At 57.2% G+C, this 15,472-nt stretch overlaps 8 protein-coding genes across 8 annotated transcripts; 4 read left to right on the top strand and 4 right to left on the bottom strand.

Annotated features, from left to right (window-relative positions):
- Window positions 1–233: 233 nt before the first annotated feature.
- EV422DRAFT_623667 (uncharacterized protein) lies at window positions 234–1,881 on the top strand (the record flags this gene model as incomplete). The annotated part of the gene is made up of 2 exons (XM_053074236.1): window positions 234–1,547; window positions 1,627–1,881. One exon carries the CDS (start codon window positions 234–236, stop codon window positions 1,488–1,490), a length of 1,257 nt encoding a protein of 418 aa, XP_052921131.1. The 3' UTR covers window positions 1,491–1,547; window positions 1,627–1,881.
- Window position 1,882: 1 nt separating this feature from the next.
- On the top strand, window positions 1,883–3,796 carry EV422DRAFT_623666 (PI31 proteasome regulator N-terminal-domain-containing protein). The gene is made up of 3 exons (XM_053074235.1): window positions 1,883–2,305; window positions 2,372–3,284; window positions 3,365–3,796. The coding sequence occupies exons 1-3, from the start codon at window positions 2,044–2,046 to the stop codon at window positions 3,423–3,425; spliced, it is 1,236 nt and encodes a 411-aa protein (XP_052921130.1). The 5' UTR covers window positions 1,883–2,043; the 3' UTR covers window positions 3,426–3,796.
- Window positions 3,797–3,892: 96 nt separating this feature from the next.
- On the top strand, window positions 3,893–6,693 carry EV422DRAFT_572054 (colon cancer-associated protein Mic1-like-domain-containing protein; the record flags this gene model as incomplete). The annotated part of the gene is made up of 11 exons (XM_053073061.1): window positions 3,893–4,144; window positions 4,220–4,372; window positions 4,445–4,516; window positions 4,586–4,755; window positions 4,829–5,006; window positions 5,085–5,187; window positions 5,260–5,527; window positions 5,606–5,715; window positions 5,803–5,909; window positions 6,006–6,305; window positions 6,418–6,693. The coding sequence occupies 11 exons, from the start codon at window positions 3,893–3,895 to the stop codon at window positions 6,691–6,693; spliced, it is 1,989 nt and encodes a 662-aa protein (XP_052921129.1).
- A 169-nt stretch (window positions 6,694–6,862) lies between these two features.
- EV422DRAFT_510019 (uncharacterized protein) lies at window positions 6,863–7,594 on the bottom strand (the record flags this gene model as incomplete). The annotated part of the gene is made up of 1 exon (XM_053068893.1): window positions 6,863–7,594. The coding sequence occupies one exon, from the start codon at window positions 7,592–7,594 to the stop codon at window positions 6,863–6,865; it is 732 nt and encodes a 243-aa protein (XP_052921128.1).
- On the top strand, window positions 7,264–9,234 carry EV422DRAFT_546975 (Bicoid-interacting protein 3-domain-containing protein). Its single transcript, XM_053071571.1, has one exon. It carries the CDS (start codon window positions 7,752–7,754, stop codon window positions 9,054–9,056), a length of 1,305 nt encoding a protein of 434 aa, XP_052921127.1. The 5' UTR covers window positions 7,264–7,751; the 3' UTR covers window positions 9,057–9,234.
- A 1,289-nt stretch (window positions 9,235–10,523) lies between these two features.
- Window positions 10,524–11,586, bottom strand: EV422DRAFT_501622 (uncharacterized protein; the record flags this gene model as incomplete). Its single annotated transcript, XM_053068203.1, has 5 exons — window positions 10,524–10,676; window positions 10,734–10,812; window positions 10,881–11,009; window positions 11,077–11,182; window positions 11,316–11,586. The coding sequence occupies 5 exons, from the start codon at window positions 11,584–11,586 to the stop codon at window positions 10,524–10,526; spliced, it is 738 nt and encodes a 245-aa protein (XP_052921126.1).
- Window positions 11,587–12,076: 490 nt separating this feature from the next.
- Window positions 12,077–13,255, bottom strand: EV422DRAFT_501616 (GTP cyclohydrolase 1 type 2/Nif3; the record flags this gene model as incomplete). The annotated part of the gene is made up of 6 exons (XM_053068202.1): window positions 12,077–12,224; window positions 12,310–12,358; window positions 12,431–12,544; window positions 12,604–12,705; window positions 12,777–13,110; window positions 13,178–13,255. The coding sequence occupies 6 exons, from the start codon at window positions 13,253–13,255 to the stop codon at window positions 12,077–12,079; spliced, it is 825 nt and encodes a 274-aa protein (XP_052921125.1).
- A 312-nt stretch (window positions 13,256–13,567) lies between these two features.
- EV422DRAFT_572049 (uncharacterized protein) lies at window positions 13,568–15,437 on the bottom strand (the record flags this gene model as incomplete). Its single annotated transcript, XM_053073060.1, has 6 exons — window positions 13,568–14,580; window positions 14,657–14,711; window positions 14,804–14,847; window positions 14,931–14,979; window positions 15,052–15,151; window positions 15,217–15,437. 6 exons carry the CDS (start codon window positions 15,435–15,437, stop codon window positions 13,568–13,570), a joined length of 1,482 nt encoding a protein of 493 aa, XP_052921124.1.
- Window positions 15,438–15,472: the final 35 nt, after the last annotated feature.

Below are 15,472 nucleotides of genomic sequence, written 5' to 3'. Positions count from 1 at the left end.
TGTTGAAGTGAATCGGTGGTGATGGACGGACGCGTGGGAAGAAGGCCTTCGGAGCCCGTCCTTGAAGTGCCACAATGCGTCTTTCGTTTCTTTCCCACTCAATTGCTCAAAGCCCTATGGGCAAACCAGCATCTCATTGCCCTTGGCGTACTGTATATTCCCACCTTCACCGCTACCTGTGAGCAAAAGCGCAAGCAAGTGAGCAGTCCTCGTTCTCTCCACCTCGGCTCACCATGTCCGACCCACTGCCCCAGTCCCCACCATCCTCCTTCCCACCACCACCACCGCCTCCCACCCTCCTAACGTCCGACTCCCACCGCCGCCACCTCGAACGCCTCGCCAACGCCCTACACCAGCACCCACCCTCCGCCTCCGTTCAAGCCGCAGCCGCAGCAGCCGCTCTCGCCGCAGCTGGCGCCCTGTCCACCACCCCTCTGGTGGTCCCCAAAGGACAACTCCCTCCCGACCAGCTGCACATCCACCCCGAGGAGACAATCACGCATGGGATAGGGCATGAGACGGAGCTGCTGGGCGGGATGAGGTTGGATGTCGTGAGTGATGCTGCAGACGCAGGGAACGAAGAAGGGGCAGAAGCCGACGATGAGGACGAGGCCGTACTGAACCTCGACATGCCCCCACCCCCCGACGACACCTACCCAACCCTCGACGCCGCGCAACGCGCCATCGAGACCTTTGCCGTGACCAACGGGTACTCTATCGTGCGGCGGCGATCGAAGCGCGGAATGAAGGGCAAGGGACCCATTTGTAAAGTGTGGTTGGCCTGCACGCATGGCGGGGTCCCACGACGTAGCGGTGGGGAAGGGGAGAGGAAACGGCGGAAGATGAGTAGAAGGGTGGGGTGTCCATGGGCGTGTGTGATTACGCGGACGCAGACCAATCCATCAAATTACGCTTCTCAAGGCCAGAATGGAAACAGCCACACGACGAATGATACTACCAACATCGAGAAACAATGGAAGTGGGAAACGCACTGCACGGATCCACGGCACAATCACTCGCCCGACGACCCGCTCGCTACCCCTGAATCGAGACAGGCGACGATGACATCTGAGGCGAGAGCGAGCATGCAGGCCATGCGCGCCGCGGGCGTGGTGCCAAAGAAGATCATCGAGATTGTGCAGCAGCAGCATCCGGGGGTGCAGATTACGCCGAGGGATGTGTACAATATACGGGTGAAGGGGGGGAAGGTGGTGGGGCCGGCGGGGTCGAAGGCAAAGGAGAAGGAGGGAAGGGTGGGGAAGGCGAGGAAGACCGTTGCGGTACCTCGATCTTCTACTGTTGGGGAACGTGCTGCGCCGACCGATGACCCACGGCAAGAACAGCCGGATATACCGTTCTCAACGCATCGACCACCAGCCATTGACCCCTCCCAACTCTGCACCACCGCCGCGCACATCTCCGCTGGACGCCATCAGGACGAAACATCATCGACGACGGCTGGAGGAAAAGTCGAGATCAACGCAGCGTGAAGATCTTGTGAGCTCGTACGCGATTTCCAAACCGCCTGTAGGGGCACCGTCCAGGACGTGAGTGTAAAACGCGGGCTGTGGGCGGTGTCGTTTGTGGGGAACCAGTCTGTCTGACTACTGTGTGCGGCAAATTAAGTTAGGAATATACCCCATGACCCTTCGCTGCTGCACCGGTCTTGATACACACGTTCCTCCTATACCTATACCCACGGAGCCTTGCTAGCTTTGGAGAAGCTGAAATACGGGGATGCACCGTTGTGAGAGCCAATGGGCCAGTGGGGTATGCACGAGTTCGCCAGCAAGTCCACATCCCGGTCTTCCCGATCTGCTTCCCGCTGCAGATGATGTCTCCTTGTTCGCGCGTACACACAGTACAACACGTCACTCGCGCTCACCCTCTCACCTCTTCCTACTTCAGCTCTGGACTAGTAAGAGCCCCAGATCATCGTCCCCACCCAGACTGTCTTTCTTTTGTCCCTCGCGGCTATCCCGCAGCTTTTGTATTACGAGTATTCCGAGTCCCCTTACGAGTATCACCTTACATCCCAGAAGAATGGCTGACTCCTCCAGCTCCAGTTCCGGCATTGGCCGCCAAGACGCTTCTTCAGGAACCAATCCCACGCCCACCAACAACGAGGACGAGAATCCTCTCGAGCCCAAGGCAGTTCTTCGCACCCTCGTCGAATGCCTTCCTCCTCAAACGGCAGGAGGGCAGCCTACGTTCAAGTCTCCTGCTGACCTTTCGGTCGCATTGTTTCATGCGGCTATGACGCGGTATGGGTTTAGGTTTATTGGCGTGGGCGAGGAGCGTAAAGGTATGTGGAGTGTTGAGACCTGCTACTCATAGTTTTCGGGGATACTCAAACGGATATGATCTCCAGACCACGAGGACTACCCCGACAGCGAGCAACCCAGCGGCTCGACCGCCCGCCGCCTCCCCCCAGACTGGAACGCCTCAGGCGACATGTTTTCCTTCCGCTACAAGCACTCGCAGTCCTCCCTCACCTTCCTCCTCAAATGCGTAAAAGTCGGCAAGAACAAACTGATTGTGCACGGCATGGCTATTGAGGATGAGAAGCTGCATACGATCGAGTTGGCGCCGTCGACGTTCACTGCGGCGAATATCACGTTCCCATTTGATGCGAGTGCGGGAGGGAGCAGTGGGAGTGAGGATGCCATTGGGAGGGCGTTTGCGTCGGAAGAGCAGCTGAACGCCGTGTTGAGAGAGTTCAGGGTTGGGATCATGCAAAAGTTGATTCCGGGATTGAACAAACCGGGCTACGAAGCTCCTTCCACAACCGCGAGTAGCTCCTCGTCGCAGACCACCGACCACATCGCCAACCGCCCACGTCCGCCTTACGTCCACCCCATCGCCGGCGAACCATACCCCGGCAGCGGTGAAGAACCCCACAGAGGTCCAACATACCCACCGTTCCGCAACCCGCACGCAATCGGCGACGTCGACCTCGACCCCTTCGCCAACTCCGGCCTCCCGCGCCCGCCCTTCGGCGGCGCAGGCCTAGGCCGTGGCGGCGGCATGTTCGTTGGACCGGACGACCCCATGTTTGCCGGGCGGTTTCCGGAACACGGCGGTGGAGGTATACCAGCGGGACCTGGAGGCGCGACGCTGCCGCCGGGTGCGGTACCGCCGGGCGCGAGATTTGATCCAATTGTCCCGCCGGGCATTCCGGGGTTGCCCGGGAGGCCGCAGTTCCCTTCTTCGAGGGGAGGGTTTGGGGGTGGCAGAGGGGGTGGGGGTGGGTTTGGAGGTGGTGGTGGGTTTGGTGGGCTCGGGTAAGCAATCAAAACTTGAGTTCAGATGGGGAAGCGGGGTTGACTGGCAGGGTGTACTCATTGCCTGAAGTGGTTTATAGAAGTGGAGATCCCGATAATGACGAGCTGCCGCCGCCAGGATATAACGACATGTTCATGTGATCATGCCACCCATGTCGCCGACGGGCCAACTACCATACCAAGGTCATGCTCCTCTTTGCCGCGCGCCCTTAGCTTCATGTGATATACGCGACGCATACCCAGCGGCGAGCGTAGCAACGTCCGGGCAGATGTAGCTTTTGATACCCTTGGTCCGATCCACAATCATTCTGTCAGTGTTATTGTTTCTTATGTTAGCTACGTAGTTTTGGCTGTAATCTGTATCTGTTTTTTTTTCTGTCCATTGATGTGAGCACTGTGCGGCTTTGGGGATGTCGTTCATGAGTGTTCTGTGCCATGTACTGTACGCTTTCTGTGAGCGTTTGTGGCCCTCAGTTTGGCTGGGATCGAGAGATCGAGCGAGAGAAGGACGCGAAAAGAGGGCGACGTCGTTTTCCGTCTTCCATCGAACCCCAGTGCTTTGCTCGCATCACAAAGTCCATCACCCCCATCACACAACCCGATCCCTCATGTCCCAACCCCTAACCCTCAACACAACATGGCACACCCACCCCCCGGACCCCAGCCTCAGCGCCCTCCTCTTCGACCACCACCGCGCCTCCATCATCACCATCCGCGACGACCATGAAATCCGCATCCCCCCCCAGGAAAATGTACCCGGGGGTCTGCAAGTGGAGTTGGAACACAAGGGAGCGATCCGGGACGCGAAATGGGATTCTGGGGGGAGGTTGTGGGGTGTTTTGAGGAGTGCGAAGATGTTGGTGAGCGATGGCATCATTCGGGCGTGATCTCTCATTTTTGGCAAGCTGAGGGCTGAATGGGAACGACGCATTCAGGAGATAGTAGACGTGAGCTCAACGGGTGGAAATGCGGTGCCGGTGCAGGAGATCCTCCGCGACGCCAATTCTTCCGATGCAGTGCTTGGGTTCGAGTGGACGTTTGCGGGGGAGTTGGTGGTTGTCGGGGGGACGGGGTTGCATATGTACCAGGTCAGGTCAGACAACCGTGAAGAGAGGGGAAACGGAGAGGGTGGAATTGCGGGGCACTGATGTTGTTCGTAGTACAGTAACAGAGAGCAGAAGCTGGTCCTGAAGAAAACGGTCGGGGTGAGGGTGAATTGGTATAGCTACTGGGTAAGCTTCGTGTTTCTCATCCCGCGATGATCGGGCATCGGTGCACAACTGACGATTGGGGTGGCGTAGGCAGACCACCACGTCCTGGTCGCCTCCATTGGCCCCTCCGCGCTCCGCCTGTTCTACTTCCGCCCCGACGCGGTGTGCGACCAGCTGGTGCAGATGACGCTGCAGCCGGCGAATGCGAATCAAGGGGTGAGTGCGCAGGTGACGCGGAAGCAGGTTGTTCTGATGACGATGTAAGTGCGTGCTTGCTCCTTCATCCCCTCTCTTCTTTCCAAGACGCCTCACGGTATCTTATGTTTGGAAAAGATATGGGAGGTTGTTCTGCGGCTTCTTCGACTTGACGACGCCCACGCCGACACTGGCGCTGTACCGGATAACCAAATCCGGTCCGCATAAGCCGATCACGTACCAGTTGGATGCGCGGGGCAGCTTCGTTGCGAGCGTGGTGGATAGTTTGGTGGTTGTTCATAACCTCGTCACCAAGGTATTGCATGCTATATGCAAAAGCCATCTCAGTCCTCGCACGTCACTCAACGATGGCGGTCTTTTTTTTTGGATTCAGAACTACATGATAATCGACCTCAAACACGACCTCACCCTCCCCCTCCTCACCGCCAAACACACATCCCTCCCGCAAACCGACGACGACTCCTCCCTAGACGACCGTAAGTCCACCTTTTCCCCTTCCCTACCTCCCGCTATTAGAAACGTACCAACCTTCCCTCTAGTATTCACAGAAGAATGGCACCCAATTCCTCCCTTCTCCCTCCTCCTCCCCACCCGCCAAATCCTCTACACCATCCACCTCAACCTCGAATCAATCATAACCGCGATGGAGGATTCGGCTACCGATGTGGAGATTGTGAAGTTTTTGTTGAGGAGGGAGGGTGGGGAAGTCACGGGGCTGGTTTTAAGGAGGGTGCTGGGGATGATGAGGCGGGAGGTTGGGGTGGGGGTGTTGAGGGTGGTGTTTGGGTTGATTGGGGCGGCTGGGGGGGAAAGGGAGTGCGTATTTCGTTGGTGCTCTTTGAGGGGAAGCGGTGTGATGAATTGCGGTGCTGATGATGTTTGCAATGGTTGTAGGCTGCCGACGCATGCGTCTGTGGATTCGATTAGCTCGTTGGCGAACGGGATGCAGACGATATCGAGACGATCTACGTCGCATGGGACGCTGGGGAGTAGGAATTCTTTGGGTGAGGACGAAGCGCGTTTTGTTCATGGAGGATTTTGAAAGCGACGTCGTGTGCTGACTGTTTCCCCCTTGTTCGGTTTGTTTCTAGCTCGGGTACATGCAGGAGTGGACGAACAGCTATCACCCTCGAGACTTCCGTATTGTTTCCAGGAGCTGATGTATGCGAACGTGTTTGCGGTCTTGGCCGAGGAGGAGGTAAAAACAGTTACTCTCAGACGAGCTACATTCAGATCCACGTTTCACAGCAGCTCACTAATCCACATAAAACTCTTGCATGCCCCATCAATCCAGACGCCATCCACCCCCTACCTAACCCACACCCTCATCCTCTACCTCTCCTCCCTCCCTCCCACAAAACCGGCCCTCCCAGCCCTCCACGCCCTCCTTTCCACTCTCCTCCTCCGCTCCAAACGCTACACGGAGCTTCACCAATACGTGCAGTACAATGTGGTAGAGGACTCGATCGACGTCGCGCGGCTGCTGTTGGAACGCGAGGGGGAGTATAGGCCGTTTGCGCAGCTGGGCCTGGACATGCTGAAGAGGTTGGGGGAGGAGGAAGAGGTTGTGGAGGTTTTACTTGGACGGGGACAGGTGGGGTGTGGTGTTTCATGCCGGGGGCCCAATACGACCCCTTTCGCATCTCCCCAATGGTATCTCATCCATCCCACTCTCTCCCCCCCCCCCCCCCCCCCCCCACCCACAGGTCCTCGACGCCCTCCGCTACGCCATCTCCCGCAATCTCCCCCATCCTACCGCCCCCCGTTTCCTCGAAGCCTCACTCGCCCTCAACGACAAAGCCCTCTTCCTCAACGTGTTTAAATCGTTCGAGGACCGTGGACTCATCTCGTCGCATTCGGATGACCACCTGCTCCTGGGAGGGTATCCGCAAGCGGGGAACGCGCAAATGGGCAGATTTTTGTCGGTTTATAGGGAGTTGTGGGGCGAGATTGTTGAGATGGAGAATATGGTTGATATGTGAGGAAGGGATGCTCCGAGAGCGATTTTGCGGGGTGGATCATTGGCCGGCGTTTGGCGACACCCGTTCGATTTACGTACGTAGATGGGTATATTTTGTAAATGGGTATGGCTCGAAAAAGCACACCGATGGCATAATGCCACACTGAATACCAAACGACAGCCGGTCGTCCCTATGCACCATGCTCGGATCCTGAAGCCTGCTGGACAATGATCGGGTAGGGCGCCTTGAAAACCTCCACCAGCACCTCAAACAGCTCATTACTCCCGCCCTCCCTCGCCGCAAACACGCACTGCAGCAACCGCCCCGGGTCGTGGTACCGCGGCCGCATCAGCGTCATCGTCTCCTGCAGGTCGTCGTGGAAGTAGACACGGGTGCAGTCCATCCAATCGCCCTCGGGGTCCGTGAGCCGTTGCGTTACGATGTACGACCCCGAAGGATCGGGATGCGTATGCCCATCCCTTGCTGTTGCATCCCCCTCCTCCCCGACATTCGTCACTATCATCCCGTCCCCGCCCTGCACCTCCCTCACGGAATAGTACCCCACCCTCCCCACCCTCCCCATGCCCTCCCGCCCTCCAAACCTCTCCCACCACCCCCGCTCAATAAACCCCTCCACATACGCCTTCTGCCGCCTCCCGTCCTCCCACATCCCAGGCTGGCTACTAACCGACATGTACCCGCCGCTGTTCATCGCGAGCAGGTGAGGGAGGATGCGGGTGGATTCGGATGCGAGCGGGGTTAATTGCGTGGCGGAGGAGGTGAGTGTGCCGGTGAGGAATGCGCGGGTGAGGAGGAGGTGGTCGGCGAAGGTGTTGGTGGGACGATGGAAGAGGTGGTGCCCCGGGAGAGCGGGGATGGGGTGGGTTTGGTTGTCGAGAGTCGAACCGGGGAGGGGTGGCATGGTAGCGGGCTTTTGTTTCTGGACGGCTTCGTTGGGGTGTTGGACGCTTTCGTGGGGATGCTTGTACAACGTGGACATGGAAGACATGGAAGACTGATTCCAGGTTGTCTGCTTGTTGCCGCGACAACACTGCCAACGGACCGCCGAAGAGACAACAATGATGGGAGAAGAAGTACCACCGCCGTCGCCACCGCCACCCAAGCAGAACCCTTACCTAGCTCATTGGGACGACCCGCAGCTTTCGACCTACCTCCCTTCCGGCAGACATCCTCCTCACGCCCATGGGCAACATCCCCGCACTCTTGGAGCCGGGAGCGTCCGATCACAAATTGCTCTCGTACCGAGACAGGTGAAACGACGGCTACCAGGGGCTGCTTCTTCAATTATACCTAGCGTCAGGCCTGTGGTCACCCCGCCGCCGGCTGTGCCTCGGCCCGTTGCAGTAGTTACTGATCACGCACCACCGCCGGTCCAAACGATCTTACAACAACCGGCAGATACCCAAGAGCAGCATGTCTCAAAGCAGCAGCAACAAAAAGCGCCCTCGACAACTGTTGCAAAACCCCGCGTCCGCCCAACCCACTCCCACGGCAACTACGACCGCTACTACCGCAAACGGACGCACCGCGCGCGGGTCGACACGCGGCTTGCCCTGTTCGACAAGGACTGGTTCAGGGGCAAAAAGGTGCTCGATGTCGGATGCAACGCGGGAGTCATGGCGATCCAGATTGCGATGCTTTGCGGCGCGGCGGAGGTGGAGGGCGTCGATATCGACCCGCTGTTGGTGAGGAAGGCAAGGGCGGGTGTGGTAAATCGGGCGTCGTTGGTCCAGCCGGAGCGAGAGAGCACGGTGGAGCAGGATGCCGATGCAGATAGGGGAGATGCTATGGACGTGGACAGGGATGGGGTTGCAGAGCCAGTGGACTCGCATGCATTGGACGTTGACTATTTCCCGCAGAGCTGTACGCATCTATTTGGCCCACTCCCCATCGTCGACGAGCCAATCAGCACCGATGCTCCATCAAACCCATACGGCGCCCCACCACCGCCCCCACCGCGCTTCCCGGCCAACATCAAATTCCGCTGCGGCGACTGGCTCCACGAACCCAATCCCTCCCTCGCGACCCACAAATACGACGTCATCCTCGCCCTCTCCATCAGCAAATGGATCCACCTCAACCACGGCGACGCGGGCCTCCGCCGCTTCTTCAAACGTTGCTACCACTCTCTCAACGATGGCGGTGTCTTGCTACTTGAGCCGCAGCCGTGGGACTCGTATACGAAGGCGGATAGCCGGCTGGATGAGGAGATGAAGGCGAATATGAGGAACATACAATTGAGGCCGGAGGGGTTCGAGGAGGTGTTAAGGGAGGAGATCAAGTTTGGGGAAGTCGTGTGTTTGGGACGGTCGGAGAATGCGACGCCGAGTTTTCGGAGGCCGATATTTCGGTGTGTCAAGTAGCGTAGGGGATAGTATGGCGTAGCTGCTGTTTGGAGATTGCGGGTATTTATGACAGAAGAGTCGACTCCTGGATCCGGTAGGAGGGTGGGCGGTTTTTGGTACTCTGAAGGCAAGCAAGCGACGGAACGGGAGGGCCATCTCTCCGCACGGACGTCAATATATACCACTCTTCCTCCGCTCCGGATGCTTTCGAAATGTTTAGGAATGGCCATCACATTCCCCCATCCAAACAGCTCAGCTCCCTCAGTATTGAGTAGGGATGCAGGTGCACGCTTCGCTAAACATTGGGGGTTGCCATCGTTGGTTTAACATCGTCAGTGAACCAGTTTGCCGGGTGCGCGTCATTCCAGGGACTCGGTTCGGTTATGATTCCAGATGTCGGTTTATTGATGGCTGGGGATGGAGACCGAAAGGCAACACGACAAGACGAGCCCTGATTTCGTCACAGTGCGTGTGTTCAAGACGTCGAAGGAAGATCTCAGGACAGGTCCGCACCCGCACGGTCAATCGACCAGCACGGCAAGCCGTTTCACAAGCGCCAGGAGCGGCCATCGCCGCTTTGGTCCTCGACTTAATTGCTGATTCATATCTATGAAGCCTGTGGAAGTGAGCAGCGAGCACCGTCACCGCTTTCGCTTCTCATCCCTGACGTTTGACTTCCGGGCGCTCAATCGAGATAACAGATCGCTATAGTGCCGAGACGCTTGCCCGGAAATTGTGCATAGTGCATACCATCTTCATTCGTTCAGCGCCTCAAATTTCATAGATTGGACATAGGAGTCAACCAAATGGGCACCAATCGTGCAGAGGAGCAAGAATATGGTGTATGGTCCTTTGCTCGCCATCCATGCCATGCGTAGCTTCCTACGCAGTCTAGCGCGCGTTCTATATTTTCAGAACAGTTGTATGGATAGTGATGATCCCAAAAAAAAGTGCGTGATGGGAATGTAGCATTTGCGGAGTTGCGTTTTCCACAAGAGGTGTTGCGAGCGCAGCGGTAGGATCAAGTCCTGGTCGGCTAGATCTTTGAGGGGACGCGAATCGCACATGAGTACGCCGTGTGAATCTCTCATTTCCCTACATGCTTTCCGCTTTTCGCCGTCCAGCACGTCGTCAACCACAGTGTGAACGGTCCGCAAGATCTTTGTGAGCCGTTTTGGCGGAAGTCCAGTCCGTGCGTTCGTTTCTCGTACGTCAACGGCTGCGGTCGGGCAGATTACGCCGTATCCCTGTACTACGTCCTCAGAGACCGAGGGGCGGATCGCTGTTGTCCAGCGGGAGACAAGGCCGAATCCCAGGTTGGTGTCAAGACTTGTAGTAGAGACGACTACGCAGGACGGCATGGTCTACCACGACCAACTTGACCAAACTGCACGCATATGAACAAACGATCGTCAACATACGGACCCGAACATGCTGGGATTCATCCCTCGCTTAAGGCATAAGTGCGTTCGAAACAGTAGCCCCTTACCCCGCAATCAACCCCGCAAACGCATGCAACTCATGCACCTTTTCCGGCACCCGTTCGGCAGTCGTCAGCGGCGCAATGGCTTCGACCGTCCACCCGTCGTTTGTGTCGTCAATAGGGACTGCCGAGGTTACTTTGTTGCGGGTCTCAAGCTGCACGTGGACGGTGAGACACTGAACATGGGCTTTCGCGATGCAAAGACTCCTTACCTTGTACACCCGGTAGATAAGGATCCGTATACTCCTATACCAGAATACATATCCCCGGCGCGTGAACTCAAAGTTGAACCTAACACACACAACGTAAGCCCGGGCTCACCCAGCAGCACCCCGCGAGACGGCAAATCTCCACCGTACGTGTAGCCCACCATCTCCATGTACTTGAGGGCATCGCCCTTCAGCCGCGACTCGTAGATGACCCGCTGCGTCGCCCGTTTGCCGTCGCCGGGTTTGGGTGGTTCGGGGGCGCCGCGGAAACAGAGGACCCTAGATGCGGAAGCGGGGTGTTAGAGATGTGCTGGGGAGCCCTAACATATGAGGCGGAAATATTCACCATTGGCGTTTATGTAACGTCAGAAACTCCTTCTGCGGCCCGAGGATCTCCGACCGTAGGAATACGGGGACGTCATCGTTGCGTCCAGCGCCAAACGGCGTCTCAACTGTTCAAGTACCGAAATCGAAATGACCAAAACCATGAGCCTACACTCTTCCCATCAACCCACTTCCCAACCATGCACACCCGACCCAAGTACCCCGACATCCCCCAAAGATCATCCATCTCGCCACCCATACCTGCCGGCCTCCACCCAATCTCATGCTCCCAAAAGTTCTCCCGTCCCTCGAACGCAATATCGCCCGTAACAGCCACGAGCCGCTCAAACAGTTTCTGAAGGGCCGTGTCGCGGAGATGGCCGTGTAATGAGCATTCGACGTTTTGATTAGTGCGGTTATTCTGCGATGTTGTTGTTGAGGGAGGAGGACGCGGGATGAGGTGCTGGTTGGATTGGGCGTACTGGATTTGGGCGTCTAGGGTTGGGAGCCAGTGGCCTTGGGTGGAGAGCATTTTTGGTTTGCGTTGAGATGCTGTGGTCAATTTCTGGTTCAGTTCCTTGGCTCTTGAAAATGGCGAGGTTGCGAGGGGTGCGCGTTTCCATGCTGACATCCAAATAGCGAAGGCTAGTGAGGAGGTCAGACTTCTGACGCTCATGGGTATGATATGGGTATCTACTTGTACAGCGCAGAGAGGGGTTGAGATAGGTCTACATAATCACACTACGATATCGATTTCAGACTATTAGTACATACGCCGATGTGAACTGCGGCTGATGGCCAGGGTCCAACTATATGCAAACCCGTTTATTCCCATCCATGATGTTCACCCACAACACAGGCTCGCTCAGACGGGCAGGCCTTCGTGGATCCTGTCTCGCTGCAAGCCCGCCTCCCTCGATGGACCACTTGCAAACGATCACAGTTGTGACAAGCACACAACCCTCCCAAAAAGCTCACAGCCCACTCACACCACTGGGGATAGCATACCCAGTACGGGCCCCTCAAACAACAACAAGCGGATCCTTATCCACCTTACTGCAGACCACCACCGCGCCCTCGTCTTCCTCGCGGAGAAGCTTCTGCAGTCGGGGCTGTAGAACGTTGGAGAGGAAGCCTCGTTCTGTGTTCGTATGCTCGCAGAGAATGACGCTACGTAAAATGGAAATAAACAGATAAGCGTTCAAGCCGGTAGAGTACATGTGCGCAAAAACCTGAAAGGGGCATAATCACGTACTTGGTGTTATCGGCTAAAGCGGCAAGCACTTCATGATGCGACATTTCTCCTGTTTGAGGCGCGAAAGGGCAATGAATAAGACTATCATGCCGACCGTGCGAATGCGAAAGGGAACCCTTACCGGTGAAGTAAACGTCAGCTTTCACTCCGCCCAAGATGCTTGCCCCCGACCCGGCGCAGATGGCGACCGTTGCGACATCTTTGGATTCTTGACCTGGCGCGGTCGCGAGGCGGACTACGCAGTGACGATGTGAGTGACCATGCGGATCTTACTTGATAGCAGTGTACACATACCATGGGCCAACCCGAGATGTTTCTTGACCCGCTCAACAAGAGTCTTAAGGGGGATAGGCTGCTTTAGTGTGTGAATCCGTCCGGATCCACATCCCTCCTGACCTGCAACAAGATACCAATCCCACCATCAACGCGAGTCCCAACTCCCAAACCTCTCCCTCCCAACAACCCACCTTCCGGCGGCCCCTCCATCTCATTAATAACCCTCGTCTCTCCCTCCCCCAACCCCCTCGCCAACCAATCATTAATCCCCTCCACACAGTTATCCAACGACGTATGCGGCGCATACACGCTCACACCCGACGCCGCACACTTCAACGCGATGCTCTGCTTCTCATCCTTCAGCGTCAGCCGGTTGAAGGACTTGAACAGCGGCGGGTGGTAGGAGACGATGACCCCGATGTCGGGGTTTGCGAGGGCTTCGGAGAGGACGGGATGGGTCAGGTCGATAGTGAGGAAGACGGTGCGGCCGGGGCGCGGGAAGGGCGCTTCGATCAGGAGACCGACCTAGTGGGAGAGTGGGGGTGGTTTGGGATGCGAGTTGGGGGAGGATGGTTGGCAACTCTTAACGCACATTGTCCCACGCGTGTTCTGCGATCTTCAGGGGCGCAATCTTCTCCATGCACCGAGTGACGTTGCGTAGTAGGGCCATTGCGGGATGCTGGGGAGTGTTTATAAGCGAGAGAGGAGTGTGTTGTGTGTCTGTCAAGAGCGAATGTCGGACCTTGAAGAGCCTGTGTTCTCCACGTTCCCCACTTCCCGTTTCAACGCAAGACATCGCCGCTGCACCAGCCCAGACATCCTAGACATCACCGGGACAGCCCTGACAGTCCTACGAACAACCCACAGCACAGGCTTAGCGGGTACTGTACATGTATCTTCTAGAACGTGCAAACGATGCTCTAACTGTAGAATTCAACCAAAAGCAATGCTTCAAAAGTTTGTAAGTCCTCATCCTCAACCGTCACTGCCTCCATGGGTCCTCCTCCTCCCCTTTCACCACCGCAGCATCCCCAACCCCCAAAACTGTCGTCTCCGGCCCCACCACAAGCTCCGGCGGCGCACCCGCCTCCTCCTTCCGCTCCATCCCCAATTCCACCGGAATTTCAACCAAATGCTCCTTCACCTCCTCCCCCAACACCTCCCTCGACCCCCTCCTCGAACCGCCCATCCCACCCTTCGCCGCCTTCAAAATCTCTACCTCCCTCTGCAAACTAACATAAGCGCTCGTAAACGAGTCCCGCTCCGTCTGCGCTTCTCGGAGCTGTACGCGGAGCCCGTCGCGGACGGCGCGGAGGTCTGTGATTTGGTCGCGGAGGTCGGTTAGTTGTTGCTCCGTGTCGGATGAGGATGGGGTCGGGAGGGACTTGAGACGGGTGATTTCGGCTTCCGCGGTGGCGAGGGCGGTGGTCAGTGTTGTGAGTTGGGATTGAAGGGTGGTGTTGGTGGATAGGAGGGAAGCGATTTGGGTTTGGGCTGATTCGAGTTGGGTGCGGAGTTGGGCGAGCTCGGTTGTGAGGTCGGGGGTGGGTTGCGAGGAGGTTGTTGGTGATGGCGTCGTCGTCGCTGCAAGGGGGGTGTCGGCCGGTATCGCACCAGTAGGCGTTCCAACCGCAGCACTCGTCGGCGTCGCAGCAGTAGGCGTTCCAACCGCAGCCGTCGGCGTCACAGCCCCACCCGGCGTCGGCGTAGCAGGCGACCCCCCCGCTTCCTTCCCCATCATCGGATTCATATTCAAAATGGCCAAATCCTCCGCAACACTCTCCCTAATCTCCCTCTCCACCTCCCTCATCCTCCTCCAAACCGCATTCTCGCTCTTCTCCTGGAACCGCCGCAGCGTGTCGTCGAATTTCTTAAGCATGTTGGATTGCAGGTCGCTGAATTGCGATTGGATCGCGGCGACTTCTTTCGTGCGGGCGGCGCCAACGGCTTCGAGGGCGGCGAAGCGGTGCAGGACGGTTTCGATTGAACTGCGGACTGGGGGAGAGAGGGTGCGATTGGTGGGCCTATTCTGCGGCATGGCCTATCCAATATTTGCTGGTTGGCCACTCACCATCACTCTCCTGCAAAGTGGACCCCATGGTCTTTTTCAAATTCGTGAGTTTCGCCTACATAAACAAATCATGAATGCTTCATCAGCACAAATTCCAGGTCCAGAAGCAGAGGCCTCTGAACGAAAACGCCGATGGCTGGCTCTTACATCGCGCCGTGAGTTGACGACCGGGTCGATGCCGTGCAACATATCTGCAACGAGAAAACAAGCGGGCATGTTGAGCGCTTCCCAGCATCTACATCCCAACACACGTCAAAAAATCCAAACAACCCACCGATCTCCTGCGCCAGGGCCCTCCCCTTGAAAAACTTCTGAAACTTCTCCTACACAACCAGTTCGCAAAAGATTAAGAAGAAAACTCTTCGAGGCCGCTCCATGGGGAATAGCACGCTTACCACTTCCGAATTCGGAACCTCAACCTCAAACCCAAAGTCCTCACTCAGCTCCGCAAACTTCATCTGGCACCTCGTCGCTCCAAACCCCCGTTCAAAAATCCTAAACAGACCCCATCAACACCCCCATCTGACCCCCCCCTCTCCCCGTGGTATCCCAAGACTTACGAATAAAGCGTAGCCTCCATCTCCTTCCACGCAATCCAGCCCAGCTTACTCTTCACCAGGAAATGCATGCAGCTGGTCTGGGTTCCGACTTCGGCTTCTTTGGATTCTGTGAGGGGTGTTTCGTCCTCTGTTGTTGGGGAGGGGGAGTCTGTGCGCGCTGGGGAGTCGGGGTCGGTTGGGGGGGTGGGGGATTTGGCGCCGAAGGAGAAGAGGGTTGACATTTTGGACGGTGGGTTGGTGACGGGTGGGTGTGTGG

The sequence above is a fragment of the Fimicolochytrium jonesii genome (assembly GCF_025526975.1).
Source record: "Fimicolochytrium jonesii strain JEL569 chromosome Unknown EV422scaffold_40, whole genome shotgun sequence".
NCBI classification, from domain to species: Eukaryota; Fungi; Chytridiomycota; class Chytridiomycetes; order Spizellomycetales; family Powellomycetaceae; genus Fimicolochytrium; species Fimicolochytrium jonesii.
This window is presented reverse-complemented; position numbering and strand designations above follow the sequence as displayed.

Coding starts and splice junctions, on each gene's coding strand:
- EV422DRAFT_623666 (XM_053074235.1), top strand. CDS start 2,044: ATGGCTGACTCCTCCAGCTCCAGTTCCGGCATTGGCCGCCAAGACGCT. Junction 2,306..2,371: donor CGTGGGCGAGGAGCGTAAAG/GTATGTGGAGTG, acceptor TATGATCTCCAG/ACCACGAGGACTACCCCGAC. Junction 3,285..3,364: donor GGTGGGTTTGGTGGGCTCGG/GTAAGCAATCAA, acceptor AGTGGTTTATAG/AAGTGGAGATCCCGATAATG.
- EV422DRAFT_546975 (XM_053071571.1), top strand. CDS start 7,752: ATGATGGGAGAAGAAGTACCACCGCCGTCGCCACCGCCACCCAAGCAG.